Source organism: Struthio camelus, chromosome 2 (assembly GCF_040807025.1).
Source record: "Struthio camelus isolate bStrCam1 chromosome 2, bStrCam1.hap1, whole genome shotgun sequence".
In the NCBI taxonomy this organism is placed as follows: domain Eukaryota; kingdom Metazoa; phylum Chordata; class Aves; order Struthioniformes; family Struthionidae; genus Struthio; species Struthio camelus.
In genome coordinates, this window is record NC_090943.1 from 103883080 (window position 1) to 103901122 (window position 18043).

Here is an 18043-nt window from a genome sequence, read left to right on the forward strand (position 1 = left end):
AGCTCAGGGACTCATTGGAAACGTGCAGCTCAAAAACATATCGTGCATGGAGACAGCTCAGCCACCCAGCAAAGAGAGCCTATAGCACATGGCCTCTGCCGCTACCAACAGCTACATAGTCCACCTGCGGCTAGGATGAGTTTCGTGCCCACCTACAAGAAAGGTCAGGTGTTATAGCCAAAGGAATCAGGTTCCCCTTGCCCTAAGGGAGAGGGAATGGCCAAACTCCTTCCTGCTCTGCTCAGCATTGCATTGAGAAGGTACTGCTTTCATCCCCACTTCCAGGCAGCTCCACAAGTGCTTCTGCACTTGCTTGGTTCCTGCTGTGACCAAAGCTATTAGACATTTGGCCAAATAATAGGTACTATTTTCCTTTGGTGGGGAATTTTGTTTTCAAAATGCGTATTTTTAATCCCACAAGCTGCTCTGGGTAACGGGGAGAAGAGATAACAAACAGAACTTAAGTTCAGTCAGTTTTGTCCCCCTGCTTTTGGTGCTAATATCATTGTTTCCAGTTCAACAATGGCCTGGGGGGTGGGAGCAGAATGGGGAAGCAAAAAGCAGTGAACACCCTTGTTCCTTGTAGATTGATATATTCCAATCACCTTTTATTGTCAGATAGCCGACTGCTCCTGCAAGTTATTCATCTGAACTAAAATGCACAAGGAAGGGGATGCTAATGCCACCGTACACACTGGTGGTACTTGTCCACCCTAGCAAAGTGACATAATTCACTACGTTTCTTATCTTTATTCCTTTCAAATGTGCCAGCCACCAGTCTGCCTTGTTCCAATTACGACAACAAATGTATAGCTAGATAGGCATTTACTGCTTTATACTTGGAATTGCGAAGGTCCTTCTACCCAAAATCTCTGTTCTCACAGAATTTATTCTTAATTATATCCACATACTGGACATTGTCCGCTTTCTACAAAACTTCCATTTCCAAATGGAAACTTCCAAATTCCATTGCTTGGCAAATTCTGGCTAGTTCTTCCTGGATCACCCGACAGGCTCTGTGGTTTTTATTCAGTTCCAGTGTTTCAGCCCTTTCTGAAACGGCAGGACAACTCTCTGGCCTTGTGCAGGTCGCTGCTTCCCTTTCTAGTTTCACTTTTTATTCAACTCCTATTAAATAGCACTTCCCTGGGTATTTATGTGGAGTGTAACATACTTAGAAAGCTTACAATAAAATTTCGTATTAACTTTTTATTCAACTTTGATAAAGGAAGCTTTTAAAAACTTCAAATGCATCACAACCTACTGTCTGATATGAGGCCACTTCTTGTCTTGTTTAATTTTCAGTAACATGCACTGCTTCTATGTACAAGAGGAGGTCCCATTTAAGTCTTTTCTAATGATTTCCACAACATTTCAGTTCCTTGTGGTTGTTTTTCTGTCTCATTAATCCATTTAAGGATCACTTCAATTCACTTGTAACAGCTGATGACAACTTCTTTTGAAAAACGGGAACCATAGCAAAGTTTATTCAGTGACCAACTCCCATTTCTTCCACATAACCATCTTTCTGCGACTTGCGTAGTGTTTCACTCCATTGACTCCATTTTCAAAGTCAAGCCTTTTAAAATATACATTTTCAGCACAACCATTTTGTTTATTAAAAATATACTTTTGACAGCAGCTAGAAATTAGTGTGCTGAAACCACCAACGCCTCAAGCAAAAATTACTGTTATTTTATTCCCCTGATATACATCTGTACCATTTTTTGCTGGTTGTCTTGTCTGAGACCGTATGAACTCTGGAGCAAGAACTGCATCACACAAGCTTGCCTCATGAGAAGCATGACCAGGTGCTACAACAATACTAATATTTAATAGTAATTCCAGTGAGGAAGATGGGATTTTCCTAAACATACAAGCTTCCCCCCACACACACCCCGCAGTGCGTACTCTGAAGAAAAATGAAACAAGAAAAATATCTAGGCCAGAAAGAATAGACATACATAGAATAGACGAAGCTATGAAGAGTTTTCCTGTCCTGGATTAGGACTACACAACTGACATAATTCACATAGTTGAAAAGAATTCATTGCAATAATCCAAAAATTAGTAACTGCTTTCATTGCAAAGTTTTAAATGATTCCTTCCAATACTTTTTAAAAAAATCAACGTATAAATCAGCTATAATTTAAAAAGTTGTCTAAAAATTTTGAAGTGAAGTGTGTACTTTTCTATAAATTTCAGAATTACCCCTTTCATTTAACAGTTTCTCTTTTGACTAACCAGTTTTTTCCCAATAAAAAAATGTTTTGATAAAAACTTCCTAAACCAACTCAAGTAATAAGTTTTTTTTTTTTCCTCCAAACATGCTTTTCTCTTCCTGACAGCATCCTCTGTGTGGAAGTAGGAACTCGCAAAATTAAGAGAAGGTGTATGCAGAAGAGGTGGGACATTTGGAAAGAGCGCTCCAAATGCCATATCTATCATCTGCATTACTAATATGTCGGATCGGGTATGTATGAAGAGCTAACGATGAGGGTAAGATTTTGATGAAATTTCTTACAATAAATACTTCTCACGATATATGATCTCTGAATTGTTGACAGTGCTGAAAATGTGATGAGGTGTCAATTTAAAATGGAAGGAATGTCCTGAGTAAGGAACAAAACAGGATTCTAAACTGCAAGAATCTCATGCAGGGGAGGAAGGGAAGGACCTATTTACTACATTTTACTGAAGAGCAGAATGAAGTTAAAAATACAAACAGCAAAGAGAAGAGTGCAGCTTTAACAAAGAAATTGAGAACGTATCAGCTCGGGAAGCTCCAAGGAGAGGCTAGCTCTAGGAAGGAGGGGTGCCTCTCGGCTTCTCTCTAAATAAAGGTCCACTCTGGCAATCTCGAACTGCTGAGCTGGGCCCCATGCTTCTGTGGCAAAAAAATCTGTCAGAGAAATCCTAAGCAGCTAGGCAAGTAGACTGATGTCTGGTATAATCTAGGCCTGCAAAGTATTTTCCTTCTGTAACTTAGTTTCTAAGTTTTATAATTAGAGAATTACCACTTAATTTGGATGTTACCCCAAGAAAGTTGCAGGCGATTATAACACTCTGCAATTCATAATAAATTTGGAGATTTAGTTTTTATTTCCGAGCAAACTGCACAGCCCAGCTTGGTACACAGCCTGGTGTCAGGACACAGAAGCAAAGTCTCAGTTAGTGTACTTGAACAAAAGTTCCTCCAGCAGCAGATACAAGTCAGAAACATCTTGCATATTTTTGAGTAACCACAAATTGACACCTTCTCCTTGACTCCTCTTTTTTAGGGACCTATTCCTTAGGTCCATTGAAAATATAAGAAAGAGCTAAAAAAAACAAAAAAACCAACAAAAAAAACCCCCTCACACTGCCATGATCCCAAGGGTCAGTAGACAGCTTTCAGTGTTAGTTGTCCATACAAATGCGTAAGGAAAGTGGAAGGAGGTGGTGGTAGTTGAGGGAGCAGTAACATCTCCATGACATATAGGCATGTGCACCTCAGATAATACTTTACGTGTCACTGTCACTCCAGTACGGCTCTCTTCACTTTCGCTTAAGGCACCGTAATTCGGCCCAAGTTGTACTAATGTTACCAGAATGAAAGGTCAGTGGCAATGATTTAACCATTTGTGGCTACTGGTCTACTCAAGAAAATCCTTTGTTTCCTAATTGTTTTTCTCGTTTGGTTGGTTTTTTGCCATGAGGCAAAAAACAGTATGTCGAAGGCAGTGCTGTCAATCACTTCACTGGGAACACCACCATACTCCAAAACCTGTATTAATTATCACAAAACCATCACATGTGCAAGGACAGTCATCTACTTCAGCTACTCGGAAAACTTACACTCTGTCATCTCATGCATTTTCCCCTCCAGCTTTGTTTACATCCACTGAGATTTACATTCCTTCTTTAGCCCATGCAAAGGCAGAGATATTCCTGGCATCAGTGTGTGCATTACCATGGTTACCTGGTTCATCCGCAGCATAATGGGTTGGTCTATGACCTGACACTGCAGCTCCAGGAGAGCATTCCCTCCCTTGTCCACTGCTTTTCAACCTCTCCTGCTACAGCCCGTTTTTCAGAAAATCTGAATGAAAGCCATAGCAGAGCACCCTGCACAAACTCTCACAAAGTCCTCAGCACATTTTTGTGCTTATACGGCTTGTCTCTAAGCGTGCTTTTCAGCAGGCCCAGTCTTTGGTTTTCAAGCAATTTTTTCAGCAAGCCATCGTCAAAAGCATACCCACCGATACCCCTTGCGTTTTGTTTGTAGATGCAATATTACACTTGAAAAAGTAACCTCAGAAGCATGCTTACAAGAACATCTACGACTACACAACAACCTCGCTCTGCCATGAAAGAACAAAGGTTTGGGGGATCAGAATGATGAGCATGAAGTCTAAAAAGAGGGTTTCGGATCAGGGGAAAAAGAAAGAACCGTTTCCTCCCACAAAAGCAGTTTAGGCTTTTGTGATGTTACAAATTTTACAGCACAACTTGAACAAACTGTAATCTACTGAGATTTTAGAAAGCCAAGCATTAAACCTGAATAAGCTCTCAGTTAAAAAAAGATATAAACAACAAAAATATTGATAAAATATAACGAAGACAGAATTGAGTCCAGACAGAAGGCATACACACCTCCACAACTGGCACAAATTTTCACTGATACAAAACTTAGTAACTTTATTTTCTAAGCAGTACCATTCTCACTGGTTTATTCCAGGCAATATTTGCAACAAAATAGATCCGAAAACTGTCATGAAGAATCCCTACTCATTTCATTCATCTGTTCCTACCATTTTTGTTTCTCATATACATAACAAACTTGAGTCTTTGACCTGTTTAGAAAAACTTAAATAAATGATTGCAATCTTTGGAAATGGTACACTGAATATGTGTACCACACAATGTCAAGCCAAACACAGACGTATCTTATGGTGATTCTGAAAACACAAATACCAATAATTATTTGCGAGAAAAGCAAAAGCTGGCAGAATTCTAAATGGTTTAGTTATATAGTTGTGCAAAATAAAGTTGTGAAATTCTTCCGATTTGCTTTAACACGGCTGAAACAAAAAGGGTAATTTGTCTGCATCTGAACAGCAAAAAAGATCAGTCAGATGAAAAATTACATAAAAATGACTGACTTGTACACTTACCTTTTCCATTTATTGTTAATGCTGATGCAATTGTGGCTGTTACTGGCACTGGTAATTGTGGCACTAATGGATGTATCCTTGGTCGGCTCCCCATCCTAGCACGCTCTGCACCAGGTCCTAATAAAGCTCCCACTGGTTTTTCTGCTGCTACTTCTGGTGCTACAGAATCTTCTTGATCCTGTTCAATGTGGTCCATTTTATCAGGGCTTTCATTCTGGAAGCCATCAACTGTTGTCCGGCTTTTAATTGGACTTTTGGGCACTAGGATTTTAATACCTGATTTTGCAAGGTCCATATTTTTCCTGCCAGAAAGAGATGGTGAATTGTTTTTCCGGAACTTCTGGGTGGCAGCAAAGAGTTGATTATTTTTTGACTCATGGTCTTTACCCATAACTAAAGACTTAGTGGATGTCTTTGAAAAAGAACTATTGGTAGATCTAGAAATTTGTTTTCTGGCATTATTTGGAGAGGTCCTGTTTGTCCTAGTTAATGTGCTTTCTTTCTGCTTTTCATTGTGACGTCTGTTAAATTCATGTATATATTCCTCACAATTAACAAGGTGCTGTTCTGGCTCCCAAGTATCGTCTTCACTGTCATATCCTTTCCATCGCACCAAATACTCTGTTTTTCCCTTCTTGTTTTTCCTCTTGTCAACAATTCTCTCTACCTGTTAAAAAAGAAAATGAAGGGTTAGATATGGCAGATGTATAAACATAAATATAAACCAAGTAAGCAACTTGCACATAAATTATTGTCAAGTGTAAATATACTCAAAAACATTGTTGTAGTTCTATACTTTCATATAGTAGCTCCATAGCTTACAGTCTTTTATTGCTGACTGGAAATGCATCTTTTCAAAACTTCATCATTACTTCCATCTAACACAAGATGTTCTAAAAAAAAAAGAAAATTATTCTTCAGTAAATATTTTGCATGCACAAAAGTCCGATTGTGACTTATCACAGTTGACAATCGGGGCAAAGCACTGGCCCCAGCAAAGCTTTGACACTAACGTCAACAGGGATAGGATTTCACTCTGCGAATACAGAGTTCATGTTGAAATATGCTGTATAAACATAGTTTGTTTACCTTACAAAACTTATGAGTTTGATATTGTTTGAATAATTTAATTAGCATAAGGCATATGTGAGAACCTTTTGCTTATACTGAGCTGTTCTTTAGTTACCAGGGATAATACTGTACAGCTCAGAAATCGGGGCAAATACACAACATTTTTTAGAGACCATTCTTCTTGTGAAAACGGAGAACTTGTTTTGGCCAGAGTCTTTGATACACATACTTGAACAAATTACTATGCCTCACTAATCTGCAAATAGAGATGATATTTATGTCACAAGTATCAAGCATGAACATGCTACAACTGCATGTGGGACCCACAGCCTAGAGGAATCCAAGCACTGGGGGAAAGCAGACAGGGCGGACAGCAGCAGCTGCACAGAGACTCATGCCTCGTACCAGAACTCGTGCCACTTCTGCTAGCCCCACAGGAAGGAAATTCCTCTGCAGAAAAGAGATGCAAGTGCAAGGGCAGTTTTAGGATTACCACTTTTTAATCATTTCACTTCTCCTACCTAAACTGCTCCTTTTGCTAAACTTTCCAGCTCCCTTCATTTCAGTTACAGGACTGATACAGTTCACCTCCCCAATTCTCTCTCCTTTTTGGTTATTAAAAAAAAAAAAAGTGACGGTGATGTGGAACTACTGCTTATTAATTTATCTCCTAATCCTAGCGCTTTGTCCTGCATGAGCAAAGACCATCCACATAAACAATGATCATAGATACCCAGGATAATCTCTGAAGATTATTAACTTTTAGTGGAGTGCTGTTGAGCTAAATTGAATGTTTCCAGAATAAGTTGGAACCATGCAAGCAACATACAAGCAGGTATGTTATTATTAAATTGCATTACTGCTGACAACAGAATCTCTTAAGAGTGCACCTCCACTTTGAATTTACGGGGCATGTTATCATAATAGACTGCTTGGTTTTCAACCAAGCAGTGAATTCAAAATTTAATTTAGATTTCATTATTATATTATTATCTCAGTTGCAAAGTAACTACACATCCCAGAACTTCACGTGATAGCTTGCAGGTGTTCACCATGCTATCCTATCATTAGGATGTTGCAGAGTTCCGTTTGCCTCGGTCTTAAAACACATAAAACAAAACTGTCAGACTAGCTCTACCTTTACCTTGTTACTCAAGTGTATGCTACTGCTAACTCAACACACTTTAAAACAGAGTAATGCAAAATAAACTGTCCAAATATTTAATATACAAAATGTTAAAATATAGTAAAACTATTTTTATTCTGGCCATTGCAGTTTTTAATAGTTACTGACTTATGAAAAAACACATAGCTAGAAAAAGATTAAATGGAACTATTATTTTTCCATGAAACTACATTTAAGAACATCTTAAAAATGCTACTCCAAATAAAATAGTCACCATGGAGGAATAAGCCTTCAGAAATTTTTTAATAGACACTGACCAAAAAGATCTTACAGTATTAAGCCAGAAATGTTAAAAGAAAAAAAAAAAGGTAAACTTATAAATCAGAAACCTGAGATTATATTGTCAGAAGAAAACAACAACAACAACAAGGAAGTATTTATTGCAATGATCTTGCTTTTCCTCTTTCCCCTTCTTGCTCTTCTGAAACAGAGTTCTTAAATACGAATCTCAGAGACTATCTTGACTACTAGCACATATTTGTATTTTCTGTCAGGAAATCTTAACAAATCGCACCTATCATCGGACACAAAGTTCTACTAATGTCTTTTAATTGTGGAAGGCCACCCATTAAGGATATGCTCTTTTGAAGCAGGAAGCCATTCTTCTCATCCAAAAAACCCAGACACCTTGCAGAGATAACAGATGAACTCCAGGACAGGGGATGTAAAAACCTATTCCTAACCAGATGATTTATAGCACAAACAGAAATACAAGTGGGAAACCTATATGTAGTTGTACTGTCCTAATGTGCAACAAAGTCTACTTTGATATTGCTCTTTGTGATTAAAAAAAGGTTTTAATATTGTTTATTTCTTCTTGAAGATAGCTTATTTCTCTTATTTGCAATGCAAAAATGAAACCGATTAACTTGTGATATGCAATTTATCACATGGCTTCAGAGTTTTAGGGATGGACATCTTCGATTGCCTCAACTTGATTAGTCTAGCTTCCTTAAGATTACAGAATCACAGAATGGTTGAGATTGGAAGGGACCTCTGGACATCATCTAGTCCAACCCCCCTGCTCAAGCAGGGTCCTCTAGAGCATATTGCCCAGGATCACACCCAGATGGCTTTTGAATATCTCCAGGGAAGGAGACTCCACTGCCTCTCTGGGTAACCTGTGCCAGTGCTCGGTCACCCTCACAGTCAAGAAGTTTTGCCTCAGGTTCAGATGGAACTGCCTGTGGTTCAGTTTCTGCCCGTTGCCTCTTGTCCTGTCACTGGGCACCACGGAGGAGAGACGGGCCCCATCCTCTTGACACCCTCCCTTCAGATACTTGTACACACTGAGGAGATCACCTCTCAGTCTTCTCTTCTCCAGGCTGAACAGGCCCAGCCCTCTCAGCCTTTCCTCACAGGAGAGATCTCGCTCCAGTCCCCTCATCATCTCTGCAGCCCTCCCCTGGACTCTCTCCAGTACTGCCAGCTCTCTCTTGTGCTGGGGAGCCCAGAACTGGACACAGGACTCCAGGTGAGGCCTCCCCAGGGCTGAGGAGAGGGGAAGCATCACCTCCCTCCACCTGCTGGCAACACTCTGCCTCATGCACCCCAGGAGACCACTGGCCTTCTTGGCCACAAGAGCACACTGCTGCCTCATGCTTAACTTGTTGTCCACCAGCACTCCCAGGTCCTTCTCGGCAGAGCTGCTTTCCAGCAGGTCAACCCCCAGCCTGTCCTGGTGCAGGGGGCTATTCCTCCCGCGGTGCAGGACCCTGGCACTTGCCTTTGTTGAACTTCAGGAGGTTCCTCTCCGCCCAGCTCTCCAGCCTGTCCACGTCCCTCTGAAGGGCAGCACAGCCCCCTGGTGTGTCAGCCACTCCCCCCAGTTTAGTCTCATCAGCACACTTGCTGAGGGTGCACTCTGTGCCTTCCTCCAGGTCACTGAAGAATACGTTGAACAAGACTGGACCCAGGACTGACCCCTGGGGGACACCACTAGCTAGCTACAGGCCTCCAACTTGACTCCGCACCACTGACCACAACCCTTGGAGCTCTGCCATCCAGCCAGTTCTCAATCCACCTCACCGTCCCCTCATCCAACACACACTTCCTGAGTTTCCCTAGGAGGATGTGATGGGAGACAGCGTCCAAAGCCTTGCTGAAGTCCAGGGAGACAACATCCCCACTGCTCTGCCCTCATCGACCCAGCCAGTCATTGCACCAGAGAAGGCTATCAGATGGGTCAAGCATGATTTCCCTTTGGTGAATCCATGCTGACTACTCCGGATCACCTTCTTGTCCTCCAGATGCTTAGTGAGGACCTCCAGGATGAGCCGTTCCATCACCTTTCCCGGGATGGAGGGGAGGCTGACAGGCCTGTACTTTCCTGGCTCCTCCTTTTTGCCCTTTTGGAAGACTGGGGTGACATTGCCTTTCTTCCAGCCCTCAGGCACCTCTCCTGATCTCCAGGACCTTTCCAAGATGATGGAGAGTGGCCTAGCGATAACATCCGCCAGCTCCCTCAGCACTCGTGCGTGCATCCCATCAGGGCCCATGCATTTGTGGGTGTCAGGTTTGCCTGAATGATCTCTAACCCGATCCTCCTCCACCAAGGGAGAGTCTTCCTTTCTCCAGACTTCCTCTCTTGTCCCCAGGGTCTGGCGTTCCCGAGGACTGGCCCTAGCAGTGAAGACTGAAGCAAAGAAGGCATTCAGCAACTCTGCCTTCTCTGTATTCTTTTTTACCAGGGCACCCGCCCCATTCAGTAGGGGGCCCACATTTTCCCTAGTCTTCCTTTTGCTATTGATGTATTTGAAGAAGCCCTTCTTGTTGTCCTTGACATTCCTTGCCGGATTTAATTACTTGAAAAATTGCTCAGAAATATTCTGCTGTGATACTTTTGATGATCATAACAGCCACAGAAGTGTTTCTCTTCCAGATTTGATAAGAGAAGACTCTCATGCTTCCATAATGTATACCAAGTTAGTCATCCTGGACTAGGGGAAGATTTAAACTTAATTTTATGGAAAAAGCAGAGACTACAAACTAGTGGTTATTCCTCTTTAGCTACCGAAAGCTTCCCCAAGTCATTTACACACATTTGACGCCCAAGTAATTTTATACACTTTGATACACAGTGATGATGTGATATGAAACATAATCCAAGACACCTCAATGACTTACATCAAAATATTAAAAAGAACATTACAGAGCAGAAAAACAGCGGTCAACGTTCCCACTTCCTGACATGTCAGTGATGGTGCAGGCTGAGCATGCAGCTAATCTGATGGCATAGCTAGCTGATACCGAAACAGGCAGTGTTTCTTTTCCCCCCCAGTGTTACCATGGAGCTGAGCTGGTGCTTTTCTGGTCCTATGGTGAGTTAGTTCAGGGAGTTAACAACTGGCAGAGTGCCCCTAAGCACCAGGGTAAGACCGCATCCTTAGTGGTGATCATGCCAGAAACGCTGGTGACAACTGGTTCTTGCCAACTACCATTTCTGCAGCGTCCACTGCCTTCTGCCACAGGGTAACAGTTATTTTTAGTTTTTAAAAGGTTCCGTACTGCCAGGATTTGCAGCTAATGTTTATTTTTCAAGGGTAGTGGAAGAACAAAAAAAGGTATATAAAAAAAGGAAAGAGAACAAGTATGGAGGAAAGTTATCAGGCAAAATATTTGGATGGCAAAAGATACATCTCTTAGTTTATTTAAACATGTTAAATGATCACTTTCCTCACCTGAAGTACCGATCAATGATGTTCAAAAATCTCAACCAGCCAACAGAAAATCAGACAGAAAACCAACACGCTACTCAGAGGTATAATCCAACAGTGCAGTGCCCAAATTATAATTCCAAATATAACAATTATATTTGAGTTTTTCTGCAAAATGGTAAATTTCCCTTCCTTCCAAGAACGTAGTGAGAATTGGTTAGTGTTTGCTTTCTCTCTCTGAAGAGGCAGATACTCCAATTTCAATTACTTTTATTAACAAAATATACAGCACTTACACTTTTAAAAAAATGGACAATAACATAATAAGGTTGCAGTCAAATGGACTGTTTGGCTAAATCTGTGCCAGGGGAAAAGGGTACCGCTTCTAGCCCATCTGCAACTGCTCCTCCCTGTCCTGTGCTCAGAGATAACAGCTCCTCCCCATCTGCCAGCACAACTTCTGTAATTATTCCCCAGTGCAGCTCTGTCAAAGTGACCTGGCTTAGATATTAAGGATACCTGAGTTAATGTAAGCATCCTGGTTTGGAGAGCAGCCACATATGCAGTATTTCTGACACATCTAAGAGGACTATAACTTTCAACAGAGGACAACAAACACCTATCAGCAGTACGGGTAAAGTAACCTCTTTGTTCTGCTGCAGTCAGAAAAAGAACATGTGATCTTAACCTAAGATGAAAGGCCTTTAGTTCAGGTCAATTAAAACAAGGATGAAATTCAAAAGGATGTTCTCAGACTCTAAAACAGATTGTATTTTTGGGCACATTTGTGAACTAAATAAGGTGTACTGTACATTATCATACTTCAAGATTTGAGAAAGAGAAAAGGTATAGTTGTTTCCAGATAGGAGGAAAAAAAAAACCCCACAGAATGAGTAAAACAAGCATATAGGTAGGTAAGTAAATATTGAAGAGGCACTGCCTTGCTTATCATAAATTCATTTTCCATTCCCAGTGTTCTTCTCTGTCCTCATATTTATGTCAGACTAAATTAATTTAAAATTAACAGAATCAAATCTATTTGACCTCATAGTCTATCTGTTGTGTGTAAAATATACCGGAAGGCCCTGTTCTGTTAGCCTAATACTATGTTTACTTTAGTGTTTTGGTTCAGAGCAATAGTGTAATTTAGAAGCAAGTCCTTCCCCTTGCCCCTCCCTTCCCGCTTACTGTGCACTGTTTTTGGTCACAGACTGATTTTTGTCCATGTGATCTGAATTCTTTCTGAAGAAAACTTAACTGGAAATGGTGCTTCAGATGCACATGCTTCAGCCTAAGGGGGGGACATATGACAGCTCTGAGCAACTTCAACACACATGTGGCATGGATGTTCAACCCAAGAGGCTCTTCTAAATCCAGTCCAAAATAATATTGCTGCATAGAAAAAGGTGTAGATGTAGAGGCCACAGCACCAACTGCTTCACTTTACCGATTTGCTACTATTGAGCCGAATTACTAATGTAGATATTCCCTAATTCAGTGACTCAAACTAGAACAAGTGCAAGTCTTGCACTCTTACTCATGCTACATGTGAACAGTTGCTCTGAATTAAATTAAAAGCAATTCCATGTACAAACGGGACCTTAATAATCAAAGTCATTCACAAACACTGCTGATTGCTTATTTCCTCGATTAAAATCCTGCAAAAGTCAATGATAAACAGTTCAAATACTGCTTCTTATTGTAGAATGCATTTATCTTATTTGCATAAAAAAAGTGCAACTGATACATAGCAGCAGACACCACTTCAGAACATGTTAGCTCCAAATTTTGCTTAAAGTAAAAGGAGAAAATTGTTTGGGGAAAAGTTATTCAGGAAGTAATTTGATGATTATGTTTGCAAAATATACCCTGAGGTCTGCAAAATGTACATTAAAACCTTTAATGCACACATTTTATCAGAAAGGACAATGCTTCCAATAGTATATGACTTAACACCAGGTGGGAGCACTGCAGATAAACTTATGCACCAGCAGATAAATTTAAAAGCTGCTTAACAAATATATATTCAGAATACCAAAACCACAGTACTGTATGGTTTAAGTTCAAATCAACACCATTTAAGAAAAAAAAAAAAAAAGCTAGAATACAGTATAAATCCTAGAGTTCACCCTCCCTGCAGCTTGCACTAAGATTCAACCTACTCCATTTGCATCAGTCTGGGAGTGCATGTAACCCTGCTGCATCATACCCCTGGAGCTGACTGATTTGATTAGCAGAATAGAGTGATTGGATTAACAGTCGATGAACTGTTGTAAACTGAGCTGCTGCACCCTTATGGCACAACTAGAGCAGATGTCCGCAGCATGGGAATCTCAGGCCCTGGCTCCATCTGTATTATATATACGCTGTCCTGGAACCCAGAGCTGTACAAAATAAATACTCATTAAATGTGGGCAGACTATCACCTTTCTGTCAAGTTAGCTACAGCACATAGCATAGCTTTTGCGCTACTTTTGTGACAGCTCTGGGAAGAGAGATAAAACCTGATCCAGCCTAAGGCCCACCAACACAAAGTTAACCCACTAGAGTGTCTTCTGGCAACTAGGTGCAGCAGGATGAGTTTACACATGATCAACACTTTACAATGGCCAGCCACTGGCCTTTTCAATCCAGTGCTGGGAGCCTTACAGGCTCATCCTCCCAGCCTCCGGAGGAAGTAGTTTGTGCAATAAAGTTGGGAAAGATCTGTGCATGTGAACAGAAGTCAGACCAAGGCTAAACTCCAGTTATACTTCCTGTGGTCCTCCATATCAGTAGCACAACAAAGAACTGTATATCTCAGTCCTCCTCCCAAGAGTTAAACCACCATGTCAAAATAACTAAACAACAAAATCAAGCTACTAACATACTTGATCTTAATCTGACTATCAACATGACAAACTGGAACCTTTAGTATTGGGAAATTTCATAAAGACAGTAAACGTCAATGTTTCTGTTAGAAGCATTTTGCAACTATCAAAAACTGAATCAGTTTTAGGATTTAGAGACTATTTCACGTGGAAAACAAGCAGATCAACTGATTGTTTCAAGATAAGAATTTGATTCCAGAAGCAAAAGGACGAATGGTTTCAAAACCACGCACATCTGGGATAAAGGATTAACAACAGAATAGTTTGAGTTATTTTACTGCTAGAGATTGTAATAACACTAAACTAAGACCACAAAATAGAGGATTTTGACCCTTTTAGGGTCAAGGTTAAGAAACATGAAGGCAATCCAGAAATAGGCCTAACCAGTAAATATTTGGTTTAGATCTCTGAATAATTAGTTGCTTCAATAATGAGAAAATAGAGATTGACTGAAGTCACCAGTGTTCTATATCTCATATTTCTAAGTGGCACTATTTCTCCCAAAAACAGTTTCCCTCTCACTCCCCCCTATTGGAAGAAATTTATTACTCTAGATGCAGCAATACACACTCAGTTAATGCTTGCTCCAGCCAGTCTCTCTCTCATCTTTAGGTCTCATCTGTGCCTACAGCTCCATCTGCCCCAGTTATCGAATCAGAATACTGGATTTCTGCAGCAAGAAGGCCCAAAAAACCAAAAACAAACCAAAAACAAAAAAAGAACACCCCAAACCCTTAGTTTTCAAGTCTCACAGAATTTTACCTCACTTGGAGGTTTCAGCCTTCAAAAGTAGCAAAACTAACTAACCTCCCTTAATTTCAAGGTCCCAAACATCTGATCTTGTTGAAATGTAGTCATTGACTCTATGAAACATTTGTTGCGAGTTTCTAAAACATATCCACCTTCATGGAAGTGTATGTATATCTTGCATAGTCTCTGTAATACTTTAGACAGCCACCAAGACTAAGAAACGAGAACTTATTGTGGCTGAAGTATAACTGGACAAGTTATAAAAATGCCCAAACTTTCGTATATCTGTCCCTTCTCACACAGAAATTTATGAACAAATGTGTTACCATTATTGAAAAAGTACTCATTATTTGCAATGCTCAATGAGATGTTCATGCAAGAAATTTAGCTTATGATGTATTTGCCATTTGGTTGTTATAAAGACTTTTTGCGTTCAATATACAAATCCCTCAAGACTTCATAAAGGAAACCTCTTGAAAAATATCTGTCACTTTTGACAAAAATGTGTTAATCATATTTACTTATGCTTTACTTATTTAAGAGCATAAATGATGCTCTTGCTTTTCCACTAACTTATGTGGCAGTGGAAGTTTGCCAAAATCAGTAGTTGTAGATAAGAAAACAATACCAGCAAAGAGAAATCCATAAATTGAATTAATGAGGCTATAGATGACATCTTGCTATAATATACCACAGACGTTCTTTGGTCGAAACCACTTTAAGGCCAGAAGGAATATGATCATTTTATTATTAACTTTACACCATTTCTAATCACTTGCATTTGAGCAGGATAATTTCCAGAAGGATACAATCTTAATTTTCAAAGAACCAAAATTTACATTCATCTGATACTTGTTTTCAACAGTTTAGTTTCCATTATCATTAAAACTCTGCGTCCTACTTCTTAGTTAAATTTGTTTGGATTCAGCTTCTGGCCATTGCTGTTTGTTAGGCTTTTCTCTCCACCACTGAAAAGTGCCTAGCAGTGTTACCTAGCATCCTGTCCTCATACTGCTCTGTGAAGTCACTGTAGGCAGGTCACCTCTCAGTCTGCTTTCATAAAATGAAGATGATTGAACTTTAAGTCTCCTATTAGAATGCATTTTATTGAGCTTTCCAATAGTTTCTTTGCAAACACTTCACATTTCCATTACCTATTTAGAAAGATCACACCATAGTTACATTGCAGCATTCTAATATTGGTTTCACCAATACCATACACATAGGTAAACTCTCCACTTTTTTGCTAATTAATGCTTCCATTTTTATTCACCCAAGATCATATTAGCCCTTTTTGCTACAAGAATATAGGTTTACTTTCCGCTTGCCAGCACACCTGTGGCACTCTTCCAGACTTCCAGAAAATGTAGACTTTTTCTCTCTGTCCCCCCTCAGCTTTATTTTGATCAAAGACTGTCCATTCTTTTAGAGTTCCTGGATGTTAAGTTATGCAAGAACTAACTTTTTGGCTATCTGCAACATTCAATTAATATTCTGACCTACAGGTCATAATTAAAGTTTTAATTCATCCACTGCATAAATTTCTAATTATGTTGCCTACAAAAATACAAGCGTCTCAGCCAAGCTCGTAATTCAGCATCCACTTTGTGACTGATAATCTTCTGAAGTCTTAACAAAGTCAATAGACAAAATAATTTAATTACTGCATTCTCATCAACACAAATGGTTCCAGAGAACCATAGCTGTGCTGTGTGCCATACCTAGCCTGTACCGTAACTTCCTGAAAAGACACTTCATGAAGTCTTATGCCTCATGCATTCAAAAATCTGAGCATCACTGTGCATATAATCTCTTTATGTTCTATATAAAAATACCAGCCATAACCAGAAAAGATCTTTGGAAGCCTTTTCCACAGAGATCACAAGAGAAACTGAGAAATGGGGGGTGGGGGAGGGGGGAGGGACGGGAATAACCAATGACACAATATCTGTGCTTTAGAGAATTAATTTACTGGAGAAACAGTTTGTCTGATATTTACCTCCTCACAAGTCACCACCGATGACTGATGCTAGAATGTCAGCACCACAGATTTTTCCCAGTTACAATTTACATAGAAATAATCACAGCAAGTTGTAGTGGTACAAGTTAAAGCCTATTGCAGAATTTTTATCAATTACCTTACCTTAATTATAGAAATTTAGCTATTACACAAACGTATAGAAAATCTTATGCAGCAAATCACTTTTCTTGACTCTATTTACAAAGAGATAACATCTTACAAATATCATGCACAGAAGCAGAATGAAAGTACCTGTAAAGTTATTAAAATGTATGTACAACTAACTACTAGATATAAACAGACTTCTGCAACAATGTATTGTTACAAAACATGCACTGTTTTCTTCCTTTTGAAATAAGAACAAGTAGCATTAAACAGGCTTATCTCCTTAAAAGAGAAAGGCCTTAATCAAGGAAAACTACTAACACTACTAGCGTTTCATTTAAGATGTGCATTCTGGGCGGTCAAAGCTAATGCATAAGCATTACTATGTCCTTCTCATTAAGTTATCAACATTTTCTCATCACGAGTCACCAGAGGATCTCAGCATCACTCACACATAGAATCCCAAAGGAAATTCTTCCCATCTTAAATTCACTAGTAATAGCTATATACCACAGAGTAAATTCTGGACCTTTTATTTCAAAGGCAAATATTCCACCTGCAGTTGTCAAATCCTGCTGCTGGTAATCTCTCCACCGCAGCCATGAAAAGTACAAGCCCCAGACTTGTTGCAACCCATACGATCCCAAAGAAAATCAGAACATGGAAAACTGAAAAGTATTATGTATTACTGGTGACTATGGCAACATACAACACAGAAAACTCTTTCAGTTAAATATGTGCATGTATGTGTAACCTAGGGTGTGATAATCTGGGAAAAGGCAGTAACACTTTAAAGCTACCTCACAGTACATGTTTCAACAGCTTGACTAGTATTCACTTAAAAGATAATGCCAATAGAAATAGTCACTTTATCGTACATCTAGAATAACAGAGTAGCTGATGAAGAATTCATCAACAGTAAGTATCAAAACTGCAGACATTTGCTTTCAAAGCAGGAGATGCTGAACGTTAAACAGGGCTCTATTACAAAGACTGTCTATAAAGGGAAATGACTGATACAGATTCAGAATATTTTCTCTAAGGCGTGCATTCAAGAGAGACCAGCTCATAGCACAACCACTGACCTACTGTATTCCAAATAAGCTAGAAAAAAGCATCCATATACTTTTGTTTTGGCTAAGTAAACTTTAGAAGTGGGAACTATGGCAAGGAAGAGAAAGAAGGAAAGAAGCACAGGTCAGGTGAAAAGGGAAGTTGGTATGCTGCGG

The 18043-nt window shown here is 39.8% G+C and overlaps 1 protein-coding gene across 1 annotated transcript in view; it reads right to left on the minus strand.

The window, feature by feature from the left end:
* The window catches only part of CDYL (chromodomain Y like), a 110173-nt gene that overhangs the window by 52804 nt on the left and 39326 nt on the right, over nt 1–18043 (minus strand). Inside the window, exon 2 of the mRNA XM_068931935.1 lies at nt 5157–5823. Coding sequence (XP_068788036.1) covers nt 5157–5823 — 667 coding nt within the window. The remainder of the gene's footprint in view (nt 1–5156; nt 5824–18043) is intronic.